The sequence below is a fragment of the Ovis aries genome, chromosome 11 (genome assembly GCF_016772045.2).
Source record: "Ovis aries strain OAR_USU_Benz2616 breed Rambouillet chromosome 11, ARS-UI_Ramb_v3.0, whole genome shotgun sequence".
Lineage (NCBI taxonomy): Eukaryota > Metazoa > Chordata > Mammalia > Artiodactyla > Bovidae > Ovis > Ovis aries.
Genome location: NC_056064.1, coordinates 53,988,743 through 54,005,562, shown reverse-complemented (window position 1 = coordinate 54,005,562; position 16,820 = coordinate 53,988,743). Strand labels below are relative to the sequence as shown.

At 53.8% G+C, this 16,820-nt stretch overlaps 1 protein-coding gene across 3 annotated transcripts in view; it reads left to right on the top strand.

Moving 5' to 3' along the window:
• The window catches only part of SEPTIN9 (septin 9), a 180,536-nt gene that overhangs the window by 11,199 nt on the left and 152,517 nt on the right, over positions 1–16,820 (top strand). For 2 of the 3 annotated variants that reach the window (XM_027974155.2, XM_060394975.1), the window contains one exon: positions 9,482–9,538. The exons of the other annotated variant lie outside the window; for it this stretch is intronic. In XM_027974155.2, coding sequence (XP_027829956.1) covers positions 9,482–9,538 — 57 coding nt within the window. The remainder of the gene's footprint in view (positions 1–9,481; positions 9,539–16,820) is intronic. 3 annotated transcript variants of the gene reach the window in all.

Below are 16,820 nucleotides of genomic sequence, written 5' to 3'. Positions count from 1 at the left end.
CAGCCATCTCATCCTCGGTCGACCCCTTCTCCTCCTGCCCCCAATCTCTCCCAGCATCAGAGTCTTTTCCAATGAGTCAATTCTTCGCATGAGGTGTCCAAAGTACTGGAGCTTCAGCTTTAGCATCATTCCTTCCAAAGAAATCCCAGGGTTGATCGCCTTCAGAATGGACTGGTCGGATCTCCTTGCAGTCCAAGGGACCCTCAAGAGTCTTCTCCAACACCACAGTCCAAACGCATCAATTCTTCGGCGCTCAGCCTTCTTCACAGTCCAACTTTCACATCCATACATGACCACGGGAAAAACCATAGCCTTGACTAGACAGACCTTAGTCGGCAAAGTAATGTCTCTGCTTTTGAATATGCTATCTAGGTTGGTCATAACTTTTCTTCCAAGGAGTAAGCGTCTTTTAATTTCATGGCTGCATTCACCATCTGCAGTGATTTTGAAGCCCCAAAAAATAAAGTCTGACACTGTTTCTACTGTTTCCCCATCTATTTCCCATGAAGTGATCGGACCAGATGCCATGATCTTCGTTTTCTGAATGTTGATCTTTAAGCCAACTTTTTCACTCTCCTCTTTCACTTTCATCAAGAGGCTTTTTAGTTCCTCTTCACTTTCTGTCATAAGGATGGTGTCATCTGCATATCTGAGGTTATTGATATTTCTCCCGGCAATCTTGATTCCAGCTTGTGTTTCTTCCAGTCCAGCGTTTCTCATGATGTACTCTGCATATAAGTTAAATAAGCAGGGTGACAATATACAGCCTTGACGTACTCCTTTTCCTATTTGGAACCAGTCTGTTGTTCCATGTCCAGTTCTAACTCTTGCTTCCTGACCTGCATATACGTTTCTCAAGAGACAGGTTAGGTGGTCTGGTATTCCCATCTCTTTCAGAATTTTCCACAGTTTCTTGTGATCCACACAGTCAAAGGCTTTGACATAGTCAATAAAGCAGAAATAGATGTTTTTTCTGGAACTCTCTTGCTTTTTCGATGATCCAGCGGATGTTGGCAATTTGATCTCTGGTTCTTCTGCCTTTTCTAAAATGAGCTTGAACATCAGGGAGTTCACAGTTCACGTATTGCTGAAGCCTGGCTTGGAGAATTTTGAGCATTACTTTGGTAGTGTGTGAGATGAGTGCAATTGTGTGGTAGTTTGAGCATTCTTTTGCATTGCCTTTCTTTGGGATTGGAATGAAAACTGACCTTTTCCAGTCCTGTGGCCACTGCTGAGTTTTCCAAATTTGCTGGCATATTGAGTGCAGCACTTTCACAGCATCATCTTTCAGGATTTGAAACAACTCAACTGGAATTCCATCACCTCCACTAGCTTTGTTCGTAGTGATGCTTTCTAAGGCCCACTTGACTTCACATTCCAGGATGTCTGGCTCTAAATGAGTTATCACACCATTGTGATTATCTGGGTCATGAAGATCTGTTTTGTACAGGTCTTCCATGTATTCTTGCCACCTCTTCTTAATATCTTCTGCTTCTGTTAGGTCCATACCATTTCTGTCCTTTATCGAGCCCATCTTTGCATGAAATGTTCCCTTGGTATCTCTAATTTTCTTGAAGAGATCTCTAGTCTTTCCCATTCTGTTGTTTTCCTCTATTTCTTTGCACTGATCGCTGAAGAAGGCTTTCTTATCTCTTCTTGCTATTCTTTGGCACTCTGTATTCAGATGCTTATATCTTTCCTTTTCTCCTTTGCTTTTCGCCTCTCTTCTTTTCACAGCTATTTGTAAGGCCTCCCCAGACAGCCATTTTGCTTTTTTGCATTTCTTTTCCATGGGGATGATCTTGATCCCTGTCTCCTGTACAATGTCACGAACCTCATTCCATAGTTCATCAGGCACTCTATCTATCACATCTAGTCCCTTAAATCTATTTCTCACTTCCACTGTATAATCATAAGGGATTTGATTTAGGTCATACCTGGATGGTCTAGTGGTTTTCCCTACTTTCTTCAATTTAAGTCTGAATTTGGCAATAAGGAGTTCATGATCTGAGCCACAGTCAGCTCCTGGTCTTGTTTTTGTTGACTGTATAGAGCGTCTCCATCTTTGGCTGCAAGGAATATAATCAATCTGATTTTGGTGTTGACCATCTGATGATGTCCATGTGTAGAGTCTTCTCTTGTGTTGAGTATTGTGTATTTTGGATGGCAGGGCCTTTTATGTGAATGGGACCCACAGTGCAGATGCCCAGGGCTGGTGAACCCTCAAGGGAAAGGCCCCGTGGCGTTCGTGATCAGAACTGATGTCACATGATGAACTTGGCCTCTAGTGGTGATGATGCAGGCCCTCCACATGCCGGAGATGCGGGCACTTCCTCGGCCTGTGGTATCGGTGTTGCCTCCCCGCTGGGCCGGGAACGCCACCAAGAGAGTAGCCAGCTCACTGTTGGTCACTGCTGTGTCCCCATCTCCTTACGCAGCGCCCAGTTTAGAGGAGATGCTCACTAATATTTTCACGAGTCTACATTTTGTAGGTGCGGAAACTGAGGCTTAGAAAGACTAAAAACTTTCCCGAAGTGGAGCTGGAGGCAGATTTGCACCCTGACGTCTGTTACTCTCCCCTGGGTGTGGCTCTGCCTGGCCCCACCCTAGCCATCAGCATCAAGGGCTAGGCCCCCTTTGGGCTGGGGCTTTGCAGCTGGGTGGGTTGTGGGCCAGGAGCACCCCCTCCACTTGACAAGGGGAATGGAGGTCAGGGCGGAGGTCAGAGGAGGGACTAGAACCTGTGGCTTTGAGACCCCAAACTTTGCTGAAAACGGAACTTTCTGCAGTGTTTAGTCTTGTGCCAGTGCAGGTCAGCAAGGCAGAAGGATTCTTCACCTTGTGGATGAATCCTTGAGGTTCCTTTTAATCCACAGCCCCAGGTGCCAGCTTGGAGGGAGGAGGAAAGGCTGCCCTGCTCACCTGTTGAGTGCACACCTCAGTGGGCAGCAAAGGCCAAGAGCAGAGGAGGGAGACGAGGAAGGAGGCTTATCTCCTTATCTCAGGTTCCTCTGAAGATAAGCCTGGAATGGGACTCTTCATTGCCAGCTGAAGCCCTTGGCTTTGATCCAGACAGCTCTTCACAGCCTCTGTGAGCACACAAACCTCGGGGAAGGGGAAGACTGTGGTTCTGGGGGCAGCTGGAGCGGCAGGAGTCTCCTGGCCAAGGTCCGAATGACTTTGACCTTTCCGGAGGGACTCGCATGATTCTTAAGAAAAAATTGAGTATTGATTCCTTTCTGCAGATAATCTCCTGTCATTATTGAAAATGGGTGTTTGTGCTCGAGTTTGCACAGTGCCCCTTCCTGCAAAGCTCCTTTTTTGAGAAATTGGTGATTTTCCTGCTGGGAAGGGCTGCCCAGTCCCATGCGTTGTTGTCACTAGAGCAAAGGATGTGTGTGTGTGTGGTCACGTCACTCTCCCCTGGGGACAGCCTGATTCCTGCTCTGCCTCCTCCTTGGGTTAAGATGTCTGGGGTGTGTGAGACCCCCGAGGGGTTGAGGATGGCCACCCCGATCACGGGTGGGACAGTGGCTCTGCGACCCCAATAGGAAAAGATGTTGGTGTATGAAGTCCCCTGTCACTTATATAATGATAATACACTGGGCTTCCCTGATGGTTCAGTGGTAAAGAACCCGTCTGTCAGTGCAGAAGACGTGGGTTCGATCCCTGGGTCAGCAGGATCCCCTGGAGAAGGACATGATAACCCACTCCAGTATTCTTGCCTGGAAAATTCCATGGACAGAAGAGCCTGGTGGGGTACAGTCCATGGGGTTGCAAAAGACTCAGACACGACTCAGCAACTAAACAATACTACACTCGCTCCAGAGTCTATTTAGATTTTCAGTGCCCATTTAATCTAGTATTTTGCCAGATTCTATCATAAAAATTTGGCTGAAAGGAAAAAATATAAGAGGTCTTCACGGTAACTGTGTCCTTCTCTCTCTTTTCCAGACTCCCCAAATTATATGCACAGGGAACAACCATGAGATAGGCATCCAGGCCCCTAGACTTGGGGGCCAGCACTGGTCTGCCCAGCTGAGGGGCACCTGGCTGATCTATGGTGAAGGGTCAGGGAGAATGCAGGGCTGTTTACCCGGGGGTGGGCTCTGCCATCAGGCTGCAATAATGGCTCTCCACCCCGATGGTATTTTTATAAGGCAATGACCCCGAGAGCATCCTAGCTATCCTCCCCCTGCCCCTGGCCACCCCTATCATGGGTGGGATAGTGGTTCACCCCCTTTCTCTCGAGGACCAAGGAGCCCCATCTCCGTGTCTGGCCACCTTCTTTCCTGATTGAAATGCTGTGTTTTCATTCGCTCTGGGACACGGACCAGCAGTGAATCCTCTCCCCACTCACTGCTTCCTCCTATCTTTTGCTTCATCTGATCTGAAGTGTTTCTTTTTTTTTTCAAATTGATTTGTTTTTTGTCTGTGCTGTGTGGCATGTGGGATCTTAGTTCCCCTGCCAGCAACTGAACCCAGGCTCCCTGCAATGAAAGCGTGGATTCTTAACCAGGAGACCACCAGGGAAGTCCCGGAAGTGTATTTTAATCTTGTGGCCTCCACGTGTGAAACCAGACTAGTGTTCGTCACTGGCCTATAGTTCGTGAACACTTGGGAAATGGCCTTGGCCCTGCCTAGGTGAGCACAGATGCCAGATGGGGAGTTTCTGGGGGCGGAGGGGCAAGTATGGGAGCGCCCTGGGATTCACAGCCCCTGAATCGTCACTGTTTTCTCTGGATCACAGACCCTGTCCTGGCTTCCTCTAATAAGCAGTCCATCCTAGAGGCCAAGAGGGCTGTCAGCTTCCCTTAGTTGGCAGGGAGTCAAATAGGACTCCTGGTAGCTCTTCTTGGGGTAGCAGCACCCTAGCTGCAACATGCAAGGTGAGTTGGTTATAACTTGAAAGTGAAAGTCACTCAGTCGTATTTGACTCTTTGCGACCCGATGGACTATACAGTCCGTGGAATTCTCCAGGCCAGAATGCTGGAGTGGGTAGCCGTTCCCTTCTCCATGGTTATAACTTACATTTTGTTTAAATGCATAAGCACAGGGCAGCCAGTGGTTGTGAATATCCAACTGTAAATCCCTGGGTCCAGGCTGGCGTATGTATGTGGCTGTCATATAATATGGTGGTTCAGTCCCTAAGTTGTGTCTGACTCTTTGTGACCCCGTGGACCGTAGCCCTCTAGGCTGCTCTGTGCAAAGGATTCTCCAGGCAAGAATACTGGAGTGGGTTAAATATATATATTTAAACAGGGCTGCAGCCAAGCCTCTTTTCTTTTTAAAAAAATATTTGCTTGGCTGCTTTGTGTCTTAGTTGCAGCACGTGAGAGGTTCGGTCTTTGTTGAGGCATATGGGATCTAGCTCCTTGACCAGGGATCGAACTTGTGTCCCCTGTATTGGGAGGTGGACTCTAAACCAGTGGAGCACCAGAGGGGCCCCAATAATTATTACAATAATAATTTATATTAGCATATCATTGATATCCTAAAAATGATATCATCTACTGAGTGTTTATTTTGTGGCAGGCACTGTGCTAGGTGCCTACAACATGTGGCCTCATTTAATCTTAGTCGCCTGTGAGCAATCCCCATCTCTGTCCCCATTCTGCAGATGGGAAAGCTGAGTCTTGGAAAGGGGAGGTCATTTCTGGGATCCGCAGTGAGTGCCTGGCGAGGTCTGGATTCAAGCCCTGTTAGTCTGACTGCAGGCTTTCCTGCCTCCCTGGCCTCTGAGAACTCAAATAATTTGGTTTGGGATGATGCCAGAGAGCTGAACTTCAAATCATCTCCCCTCTTTCCGAGTATGTTTTATTTTTAAATCACATAAAAGCCACTCTGTTCTCCCCTGGAGAGAACTATTCTATGTCTTGGAGGCTTTTCCGGCTACCTGTTCGCCGGTCTCGGACACAGACCTGAGGAGTAAGGTCCGATGAACTGTTTCACCTGCAGTTTCAGCTGCTGTAGGTTTGGGGTTTCATCCAGGGCTCTGGTGGAGGCAGCCCCGGGCTCGGGAACCTCGGGTGGCTGCCTCTCCTTCTTTTTTAAGGGAGCAGGCCTGGCATCTTCTCTGTGCCAAGGGCTGCCTGGCACCAGCCGTACATTTCGGGAAATCTGAAAAATAAACAGTGTAAATAAAACCATAACTCCACCCAAGAAATCTGAGACATGGGCTGTCTTCCTTATTAACATGGCTCCACCCCCACCGTGGGTTTGGTTCTTGGGGGTCAGATGCCTGGGGTTGGGGTTTAACCTGAATGGACCCTTTTGTCTGTCTTTTTTTTTAATCTCTGTCCAGGAGGGTGGGCGTCCAGCTGGCCTGGGGGGAGGTGCAACCGGAAGTGACTCCATCCACAGGAATGCGGGGTCTGGTCTTTTTCCGTTCCTCACCACGCAGTCTCCATAGCGAGGATTCACTGGGTTCGTGGCCTCAGCTGTCGCTCACTGGTGCCACTTTCAGCCCAGACAGCTGACTTCTCAGCAGCTCATTGTGTGTGTGTGTTGGGGGTGGTGGTGGGACAGATGTTGAGAATTCTCCTGTGTCATTGAATACAGTGCAGCTCCCCGTTAGGGTGTGGAGGGAGGTCACAGGGAGGGAAGAGAAGAGGCTGGAGCTGGCACCAGGGATGCCCATGCTCACTCTTCTGTCCTCTCAACAGCCTTGGGGGCAGCGCCTGCCTCCACCTCCCTCTCCCCCCCAGCTCTTGAATCAGAGCCACTTCAGGTTTGCCCTCTCCTGGTTTTAAGAGACCGTGCATTCTGGGAGCCGGATGCTGACACCTCAGGCCCCCACAGGTCGGAGCCTGTGCTCCCTCCAGCCTGTCTGGCGGGGCCAGCCTGGAATCACCATTCGCCTTTATCACTCAGCAGGGTGATTCGCCTTTATCACTTTTCATCAGTGTCATGTGGGCGCCAAGGGAAGGATGCTCCCGTCTCTGCTGTGTGAGGCCAGCGATAGTCAGAGTTCCTCAGAACAACAGTTCTAGTAGGAGAGAGGGAGGCAGTGATGAGGAATTGGCTCATGCAGTTACCATCTGCCATCTGCAAGTTAGACACCCAGGGAAGCCACTGGTGGATTCAGTCCAAGTCTGAGGACTGAGAACCCAGGGGAGGCGATGCTTAGTCCTGGGACAGGAGGAGACCGGGGCTGCAGCTCAGCCGGTTGGGCAGAGAGAGAATTCTCCTTTCGTCTGCCTTGTGCTCTGTTCGGGCCCTCTCGGGACTGGAGGACGCCCGCCTGCACCGGGAGGTGATCTGCTTCTCCCAGACCACCAGGCACATGTTCATCTCATCCAGAAACACCCTCACAGACAAGGCCAGAAATAGTGTTTAGCCAAATGTCTGGGCACCCTGGGATCTGGTTAAAAATGACACATACAATCAGCCATCGTGGTCTCTGTTATGGCTGGGGTGTGGCCAGGGCCTTTGTAGGAGTTTTGACAGCTTCAGGGCTTCTGACCCTCACTTCCCTCATGTGTGAAATGGGGGTGGTGGCACCCGCCTCATGGGCCTGTCATACTGAGTGAGTAGGAGAATGGACCTAAAGCCCATGGTTGCCATGGAGCCTTGGCGCTGGAAGTGGCTGTGGGAGCCCAGTGTCCACCTGGCCCTCCTTCAAGGACCCTCCAGTCCTCATCTCCTCAAAGCCTTACCAGTCACCCCAGCTCCCAGTGCTCACCACCCTTGGGAACTGCAAGTCAACTGCGTGTCTTGCAGTGTTGTTTACATGGGGAGTGTGTGTGTGTCTGTGTGTCTGTGTCTGTCTTAGTCATTCAGTCATGTCTGACTCTTTGCGACCTCATGGACTGTACCCGGCCAGGCTCCTCCATCCATGGGATTCTTCAGACAAGAATACTGGAGTGGGTTGCCATTCCCTTCTCCAGGGAATCTTCCCAACCCAGGAATTGAACCCAGGTCTCCCGCATTGCGGGCAGATTCTTTAGCATCTGAGCCACCAGGGAAGCCCATTTATATGGTAGGTGAGTTCAGCTCAACCTGGGGCTGTCTTGGGGTCTTCCCCAGCCTCGAAGGAGGCCAGGGCTTAGTGGCAGGTATTTGCCAACACCAGGCCCATTTGAAGGACAGCCCTCTTCCCATCTTGTTGTCAGATGTTGAGTCATCCTGCAGACATGAGGACTGTCTGCATCCCAGGGGCTGGACAGGAAGACCAGGCCTGCAGGCTGCCCTGCTCAGGGCTCTGGAAACTTTCAAAACAAAGCTGACTGCATTCACTCCTGGTCGGTCATAGTTTAGAAGTGGGCTTGTGGAATAAGTGGTGAATGAATGAATGAGTCTCTCTGGCAGACTGCAGGGGAGGAGCTGACATGTCTGACTCTAGCAATCTGGGTGCGTGTCAGATGGCGGAGGCTGCAGGCGGGTGTCCGGGTCCAGCCTGGGCCCGTCCTGGGCTGCAGGTTCTTCTCCAGCGTGTGTTGTTGCCGCGGGGAAGGCTTCCGCTGGGCTTGCCCTGGTCGCCCAGACAGCAGACCCCAGAGCACCATGACCTTGGCAGCAACAGGACAGCAACCTGCCTCTCCCTCTTAGAAACCTCTCGAGTTTGGTCGGCTTAGCGCCTCAGCAAATCTGCTCGAGTTGGGACTTGCCTGCCCTGAGCTTCCCCAGGGATCAAGCGCTGGGCTGAGGGGCGCGTGCAGGGAGGCAGGAGGCCGAGTTCATCTGGAGCTCTGTTCTGGCTCCCTTCTGGGGGTCGGGGAGGGAGGAGAACAGCTCGCCCCCAACTCTGCCCAGTCCAGCCTGGCTTACCCCATGTTGCACACCCAGGACAGGGAAACCCCAGTTCCCAACAAGGTAGACGCGGGTTGTACCAGAGCCGGCCTGCACCTGACCCGTGCCAGCACCTGTCCATCCTGCAGACAGTCCTGGTGGCACCCTGGAGCCCAGCCCAGGTTTTGGAGTTCGACGGACTTCACTTTGTTCTGGGCTCAATTCCTCATAGCTGTGTAGCCTCAGACAAGTGACGCAAACCCACTGAGACTTGGTTATCTCATCTGCAAAAGGTTGGGTGGGAAAATGTGCATAAAGGGTTTGACTCAGTGCCTGGTCTGCATCCTTGGACTTCCCTGGTGGCTCAGATGGTAAAGCGTCTGTCTACAATGCGGGAGACCTGGGTTCGATCCCTGGGCCGGGAAGATCCCCTGGAGAAGGAAATGGCAATCCACTCCAGTGCTATTGCCTGGAAAATCCCATGGACAGAGGAGCCTGGTAGGTTACAGTCCATGGGGGTCGCAAAGAGGCGGACACGACTGAGCAAATTTACTTTCTGGTCTGCATCCAGACAGTGGTGGCTGTTCCTGCAGGTGGCTCCTGGGGCCAGGTGTTACCTGGGAGGACCTCTGGCTCCACAGGAGTGGGTTTCTGGTTCTGAAACCCCTGACAGGAGCCAAGGTGAGGATACACCCAGCGTTGACCTTCCTCCTGGCCTTGGGTGACCTTTGCCCTCTGCCCCTGTCTTTAGGAGTCACACGGACCTCCAGCGGCCGTCTCCGGAAGCTTGGTGACTCAACTGGCCCGGGTAAGTGGCTAGTTCAGCCTTGGCCCGCTTGGTTTGTCTGGGGTCAGGAGTTGCTGCCTAGGGGCTCTGAAGAGACTCTGCCAACCATGACCCGGCCTGGGCCAAGGGGTGGGGATGGAGTGGGTGGAGGGGGTATGGGGCTCCACCTCTCAACCTTGGTGCCCCCGCCAGGTCTGTGTGACTTCTCCCCTCTGGATGTCTCCGGCCTTCCATACCTGAACCCTGGTGTGGTCATCACAAGAGCTGACCATGCGTCTTTGTGATCATGTCCAGTGGCTGGGCCCAGGGGCTGAGCTCCATCCATGGCCTCTTGTCAGAGGACATTGGGGCCCAGGGGTGAAGGGACTTGCCTTCCTCGGGGATGACAGGTGTGTGCTGGGGACCTGCTGGGTGCCAGACTCCAGGTTGGACGGGCAGAGGGTCATCATGGTGACATAGCAGTTGTTTTAGAAGGAGGGGTTGTCCCACCGAAGCCCACTAAGCCCATGCCCCACCTTCTTGATCACAGAACTTTCTGTGTTGGTGGAAATATTCTATATCTGCGTTGTCCAGGACCGTGGGCCCTGGCCACACGTGACTGTGGAGCACTGAACTGTACGTTGTCTGTTTTATTCATTTATCTGCATAGAATTTAACTAATTTTATTTTGTATTAATTCCCACTTCGTATCGTCATGTGGCTGGTGGCTATGAAATTAGACAATTCCAGACCAGGCCGGCTCTCTGGGACCCCAGAATTCTGAACCCAGATGTTCCTGGGCCCACTTCAGGGGCTAGCCCAACCTCTCCCCAAGTCTACCCTCTGGAGGTGACCCCTGCCAGTGGGCTGGGTACCGCTAGGCTTGAACAGTGGCCGAGGGTGGATCTTTGCAGGGGTGGGACTTGAGGTGCCAAGGGACATGCAGGCTGGACGTCCACGAGGGTGTGGGAGGGACGGGAAGGATGATGCAGGCCTGAGGCCTCTGGTTGGGGAATGAATCACGTCCGCAGTTAAGGAGAAGCTCCGCCCCCCTGCAGACATGGGCCGCTAACTCCTGGGCTGCCCAGCTGCCGCTCTGTTCCTGGGAGCCTTTCTCAGAGCTCTTCGCCTCTGCAGCTGTCCGCCTCTCCATCTCGCTCCATCTTAGTGCTGGGGGAGCCCCATGCACTCCGGGAGTGAGGTCTCGGGAGGCCAGCTCCCTGGGCTGCGTGGACACAGTCTGCTCCTGGCCCTTACTTCCCTATGCCCAAGGCAGGCAGTTCTGTGCCATCAGCACTTGGCAGCCATGACCGCAGCTCCACTTGGAAGCCTAAGGCATAATTTGCCCAAGCCTGAAGCTGCAAGCTGTGATCTGGGTTTCACACAGAGCCGCCTGCTGACACACGGAATCCTGTCTCTGGGGGCCTCTGTGGGCTCCGGCCCAGACACCCTTCCCTCATCTTCCCTGCTCTCGGCTCCAGTCCCAGCCTCCCTGCGGCTAAGACCTGGATCCGGGCGGGGTTCTCTCCCAGACCCTCAGCCTCTCAACGCCTCAGTCCCTCTGACCTCACAAGAACCCCCATTTGGAGCCTGCCGCTCCCTCGTCTCCTCTGTCCCTCCCTCTGCCTAATCCCCTGTGTCTGGAACCCACACCCATCTCCTCCCCAGAAGGCCAAGGGCCCTCTTTGTGATGCCCCTTCATTTATTTCAGGTTTTCACGAGATGAGTAGGGATGGCTGTTTCTGGCTTGAGCCACATAGCCCATCAGCTTAGACCACCCACGGGTAACTGTGGCCAGCTCACTCACTTTATGTCCTTTTGGTAAAAAAAAAAAAAAAAAAAGAATAGTTGGACATATTAAAAAATGTGAAGGGGACTTCCCTCGTGGTCCAGCTTTTAAGACTCCATACTCCCAACATGGGGGGCCTGGGTTTGATCCCTGGTCAGGGAACTAGATCCCACATCCCATAGTATGTGCCAGAGACACAGACCTGGCACAGCCAAATAAATATATATGTGATAAATACGGTTTTAAAAATGTGAAGAATATAATGATGCCTGTACACCCAGCATCCCGCTTAAGAAATGAGGTGTTACAGGCCTGGGTGGCCCTCGTGCCCACTGAGGTGAGCACTTGTCTGAATTCAGAATGGCTCGCTGCTGGGTGTGTCTTCTGTGTGCTGTGCCTGCAGACGACATGCCGTCTGCTCCCGACACTGGCGGCGTCAAATCACGTGTGCGAGGGGAGTTGGCTGCTGCCTTTTGCTTTTTCACGAGATGGGACGACCTTGAGATTCACCCACTTACCCACATAGCTCTGTAGCTCTGGTGCTGTGCCGTGCTTAGTCGCTCAGTCGTGTCCGACTCTTTGCGACCCCACGGACTGCAGCCCGCCAGGCTCCTCTGTCCATGGCAATTCTCCAGGCAAGGATACTGGAGTCGGTTGCCATGCCCTCCTTCAGGGAATCTTCCCAACCCAGGGATCGGACCCAGGTCTCCTGCATTGTGGGCAGATTCTTTGCTGTTTGAGCCACCAAGGAAGCCCAAGAATACCGGAGTGGGTGGCCTATCCCTTCTCCAGCGGGATCTTCCCGACCCAGGAATCAAACCGAGGTCTCCTGCATTACAGGTGGGTTCTTTACCAGCTGAGGTACCAGTGTAGCTCTAAAGTTTACTTATTTGACCGCGGGTGGGTAGGGTGCCCCCGTGTGGGGAGGCCGAGTTTTCTACTCCTTGGCCAGACACTAGGGGTCCATGGAAGGTTTCTTCTGTTGCAGACACTGCTGGACACATTCTCCTGGGTCACACGTGTGTGTGTCTTCCCCTGGGCAGATCGCCTGGGCTCTGGGGATGCTTGCCCTGGGCCCTGGCAAGTGGCTTCCACTCTGCTCTCCCTTTCTGTGCCCTGAGTAGCCACCCTGGGTGGCCTCCCAGACCTGCCGAACTTTGCCCTGATTCCCACGGCACCCACGGCATTTCCCCTCTGCTTCCTCACCTCCGCTGCCCAGCCCACACTGGTCTGTCCCCTGGCTGGGATCCCTGGGCCTTCTCTTTCTGTCCTGACATCCAGTGTGTGGCTGGGTCCTGCTTTTCCTCCTTCAAGTGCTGGTGAGAGTGGTGGCCTCGTCCCCAGACCCACCCTCGTCCCTTCTGTCATGGGTTCAACAGTGCCAACCACCCCCGATTCATATTCACTTAGAACCTCAAAAAGCGACTTGGACATAGGGCTTTTAGAGGTCCAGGGCTTAGAGATGGGGTCATGGAGGAGTAGGGGTGGACCTAAATCCAATGACTGGGCTCCTTATAAGAAGAGAGACACAGACGCACAGGAAGGAGGCCACGTGAAGACGGAGGCAGAGATGGGAGCTTTGCAGTCACACGCCACGGGATGCCTGGGGCCAGGGGAAGACGGAAGAGGGAAGAATTCTTTCCCAGAGCCTCTGGAGGGATCACGGCCCTGCTGACACCTTAAGTGTGGCCTTCTGTCTCTAGAACTGTGAGAGAATTAATTTCTGTTATTTTTAAGCCTCCCGGTTTGTGGTGATTCGTTAGAGCAGCTGCAGGAAGCTAGTGCCCCTTCCCTCCGAGATCGAGAGTGGTCTACACCCACCCACGCAAGGCACTAAAATGCCACTGTCTGGGCTGTGTCTCTGTCCTTACAGGGGGTGCTCAATGTAAGCCCCCAGCTGGTGTCCCTTTGGCCCCCTCCCCACCCCGGCTCATGCACCCCTTCCTGCGGGGAAGGGCCCTGGCCCTGTCACTCAGCTGCACTGCCTGCCTGCCCTTGCCACGCCCCGCCCCCGTCACCGTGGACAGTAAGCACCGCAGGGGGGTGGGGCCATATGGCTCGTTGCCCACCCTTTCTCCAGGGCAGTACCGAAGACCCCCCTCCCCGTCACCAAGAGAGGGGGGAGTGTCCTTTGTGGGGGGTGGGGGACCTGGCCAGAGTCTTGGCCACTTTTCACCTGACACCTGGGCCCCCACAGGGACCCCCAGCTGCTATCCCCTGCCCCCTCTCCTTCACTTCTCATGTCTCAGCCTCGCCATCCACCTAGGCACTCGAGCAAAAGTCTCAGTGTCCTCCTTGACCTCTGTGTCTCAGTTAGGCCTCCAGGTCTCCCCTTATCCCCACCCTTTCTCCCCACCAGAGGCTCCTCCCTGTCTAGTCCACATCTGGGGGGCTTTACTGAGTCCCGCCTGTGTGCCTGGGCTTGCGCAATGGGCTCCCTGCACGGGATTCTTTAAAACAGATCTGGGCCTGGTCCTCTGACTGAGAGAACCCTCGCTTCCCTTTTCCCCACAGAATAAAGGTGTGTGTGTGCTAAGTCGCTTCAGTCGTGTCTGATTCTTTGTGACCCCATGGACTGTAGCCTGCCAGGTTCCTCTGTCCACGGGACTGTTCAGGCACGAATCCTGGAGTGGGTTGCCATGCCCTCCTCCAGGGGATCTTTCCGACCCGCGTCTCTCACATCTCCAGCGTTGGCAGGGAGGTTCTTTACCACTAGCACCACCTGGTAAACCCAGCCTAATGGCCCCCAGTCCTGCTGGTCTCCCCACTGTCTAGCCTCTCCCCTCGCTGCTCCGAGGGGTCACAGCTCTGGAAGCTATCTCTTTCCAGGGTAATTTGGTAATTTGACCCAGCCTGTCAATCCTGTTAGCAGGTGGGCAGTGGGCATTGCTCTGTCCTCCCATCCCGTATGGCTGGGTGTTCTTATGGCACTTGGCAGGCAGGCAGTAAATGTTGCTGAATTGAACTTGATAGGAGAAGCTGGGTGGGGGGTGGGGGAGTGTGATTGGCCAAAAAAACAGATTTAAAATAGAAACATCAGTCTTCTTTTACTTTGGCTGAGAAGTAGCTTTTCTCTTTGTTTGCTTTATGGGGGAGAGGCTTATGGAAAATGCCAGGTCTCCAGAGAGGCGGTGGAGGAGAGGCAGACCCAGCCCAACAGGGCAGCCTGTAGGCACAGTAGCTATTTACATCTAAAGCATTTATTTAACACAAGTTAAAAACTCAGTTCCTCAGCAGCATGGGCCACGCTGTAGGCCCTCGTCAGCCACACGTGGCTGCCATACTGAACACGACAGAGACCCTGGCATCTACATCAGCACAGAAAGTTCTCTGGGGTAGGGCTGGTCTGGATTAATCTACACACCCGATCCTCAAATCCCTTGTTCCTCCTGGGAGCCTTTATTGGGAGCCACTGAGCAGGCAGAATGTTGGGATTTCCAGCGGGAAGTGAAAGACACCAGGCCTTTGGGGGAGTTTTGGTGTGTTCTGAAGATGCAGGGGCCCAAGGACTCTAGTCCCCACACTCTTGGATCCCTTCTTGCTCTGCACAGGGAGCTGGGGTCCTTCAGGAATACAGCGCCAGCTCCCGGCTCCAGCAGGACGGGGACGGATGGCTGAGTGCGAGGGCCGTTAGTGGTGGAATTTGGCCCCGTCTGGGCCGTCTCTCTCCCTTGTCTAGGTTTCCTTCCACGCTGACCTGGAAGAACTCCCAAAGCAACAGGCCGGCCCAGGCTGTTTGCACCAGTAAACCCTGCAGCAGTCTCCAGGGCAGAGAGTAGCTGGATTGTATTTATTTAGGAACAGCCGAAACTTGAGGCACCGTAAAAAGTGGAGAGAAGATTCCGGAGAGGAATGTGGCCGGCCCCAGGCCCGGAATTCGTCGTTTTGCTCTGGGAGGCTGCAGGCGGCCAGACTGGGGCCGGCCCTGGAGGGTCTCGGCCAGCTGCCCACTCTGCTGGCAGGTACAGTAGCGGTGACTGCAGGACGGTCAGTGGGACGGGGTTGGAGGGACGGAGCTTCCTTATTTTTAACCAAGGAAAGCGCACTTCAGTGGTTGAGTCAGAAGATGAGCAGGAAATGAAGGGAAAAGTCTGTTTTTAAAGCGAGGGGTTGGTTTCCCCCACATTGTTGTCTCAGTCATGTCCAACCCTTTTGCGACCCCATGGATTGCAGCCTGCCAGGCTCCTCTGTCCGTGGGATCTCCCAGGCAAGAATACTGGAGTGGGTTGCCATTTCCTTCTCTAGGGCATTTCCCGACCCAGGGATTGAACCCGCGTCTCCTGCACTGGGCAGGCCGGTTCTTCGCCACTGAGCCAGCAGGGAAGCTCTGCATCCCCCATAGGTTGGAGGCAATTATGGAGGATTCTCGAAGAAGGTACCTGCTTGAGGGATGGGGGAGGTGAGAGGTGGCAGGAAATCTGAGCCCAGAGCCTCAGAGGGTGTCCTTTCAGCTAGATTCCTCTCCTCCCACCTCCTCACAGGCCCCTCCCCAGAATGGGCCCCAGGAACAAGGTTATGCCCCTCTTGTGGACCCCCTTCCTGAGGCCCCTGCTGCCCGTGTCAGAGCTACCTGGAGCGCCTGCCCCCTTTTCACGGCTGGGTCAGCCCAGGCCTCCTGGACTGTGTTGGGAGTTCAGGGCTCGCTGGGATCGCCTCTTACTCCTGTGTCCCCTCCAGCTGGGTGCGGGGGCTTAGCGCTGTCTTCACAGATAAAGCAGGCCTCACTCTTCCTCCTTATTTGCCCTGGGCCCCTCTCTGATGATGGTGACATCAAAAAGATGGTGGCAGGGAGTATGCAGGTCACAGGGGCAGGTCTGTGGAGGTCAAGGGTAGAGATACTGCCTTTAGAACTGTCTGGAAGGGGCTGCTGGGCAACCCCATCCGGGCAGGCTCAGGTGGCTGGGAGCAGGGACTCGTTGACTGGCATAAGGGGAGGTCCCCAAAGTTGTGGCCTGGCGTTGGGGGGGCGCCCTCGGGACAGCAGGCGGCGGTTGATTTGGAGAAGTGCTGGTTTCAAACACTGAGCCCCTCACTGGAACTGCTCACTGGTTTACTGCGCTCATATGCTTGGTGAATCTAAGACCAGGACAAAGTTTTTCACAACCACAGTGCTCCCTCTGTGTTCTGCTAGAGGGAGGAGTCATTTGGGGAGCCCTGACCTGGCCAGTCTCCCTGAGTGGCCGACGCTGGGGACGAGGCCAGGACTCAGTGAACAGTGGGGGTCGGCTGCCCATTCTCCCCTGCCTGGCCTCACCCTGCCTCTGCACCCGGCCTCTGCACGGCTCGTAACTAACACAGCCCTGTCGGAGCCAATCGGTGCAGCCAGGTTTTCGGTTTCAAATTATCCCCCGCTTGGGCCAGCATGCTTGGAGTTTTAGGCATGACTGGGGACTGGACGTTGAGCCAGACTATGCCGGGGCGGGGAGCAGGGCGGGAACTGAGGGTCAAAGCTGTGCTCAGCAGCTGCACTGACCGCAGCAACAAAATCCACGGCGTGTGCAACTGACGGCTGCAGGAAGTGGCCAGATTACCCGA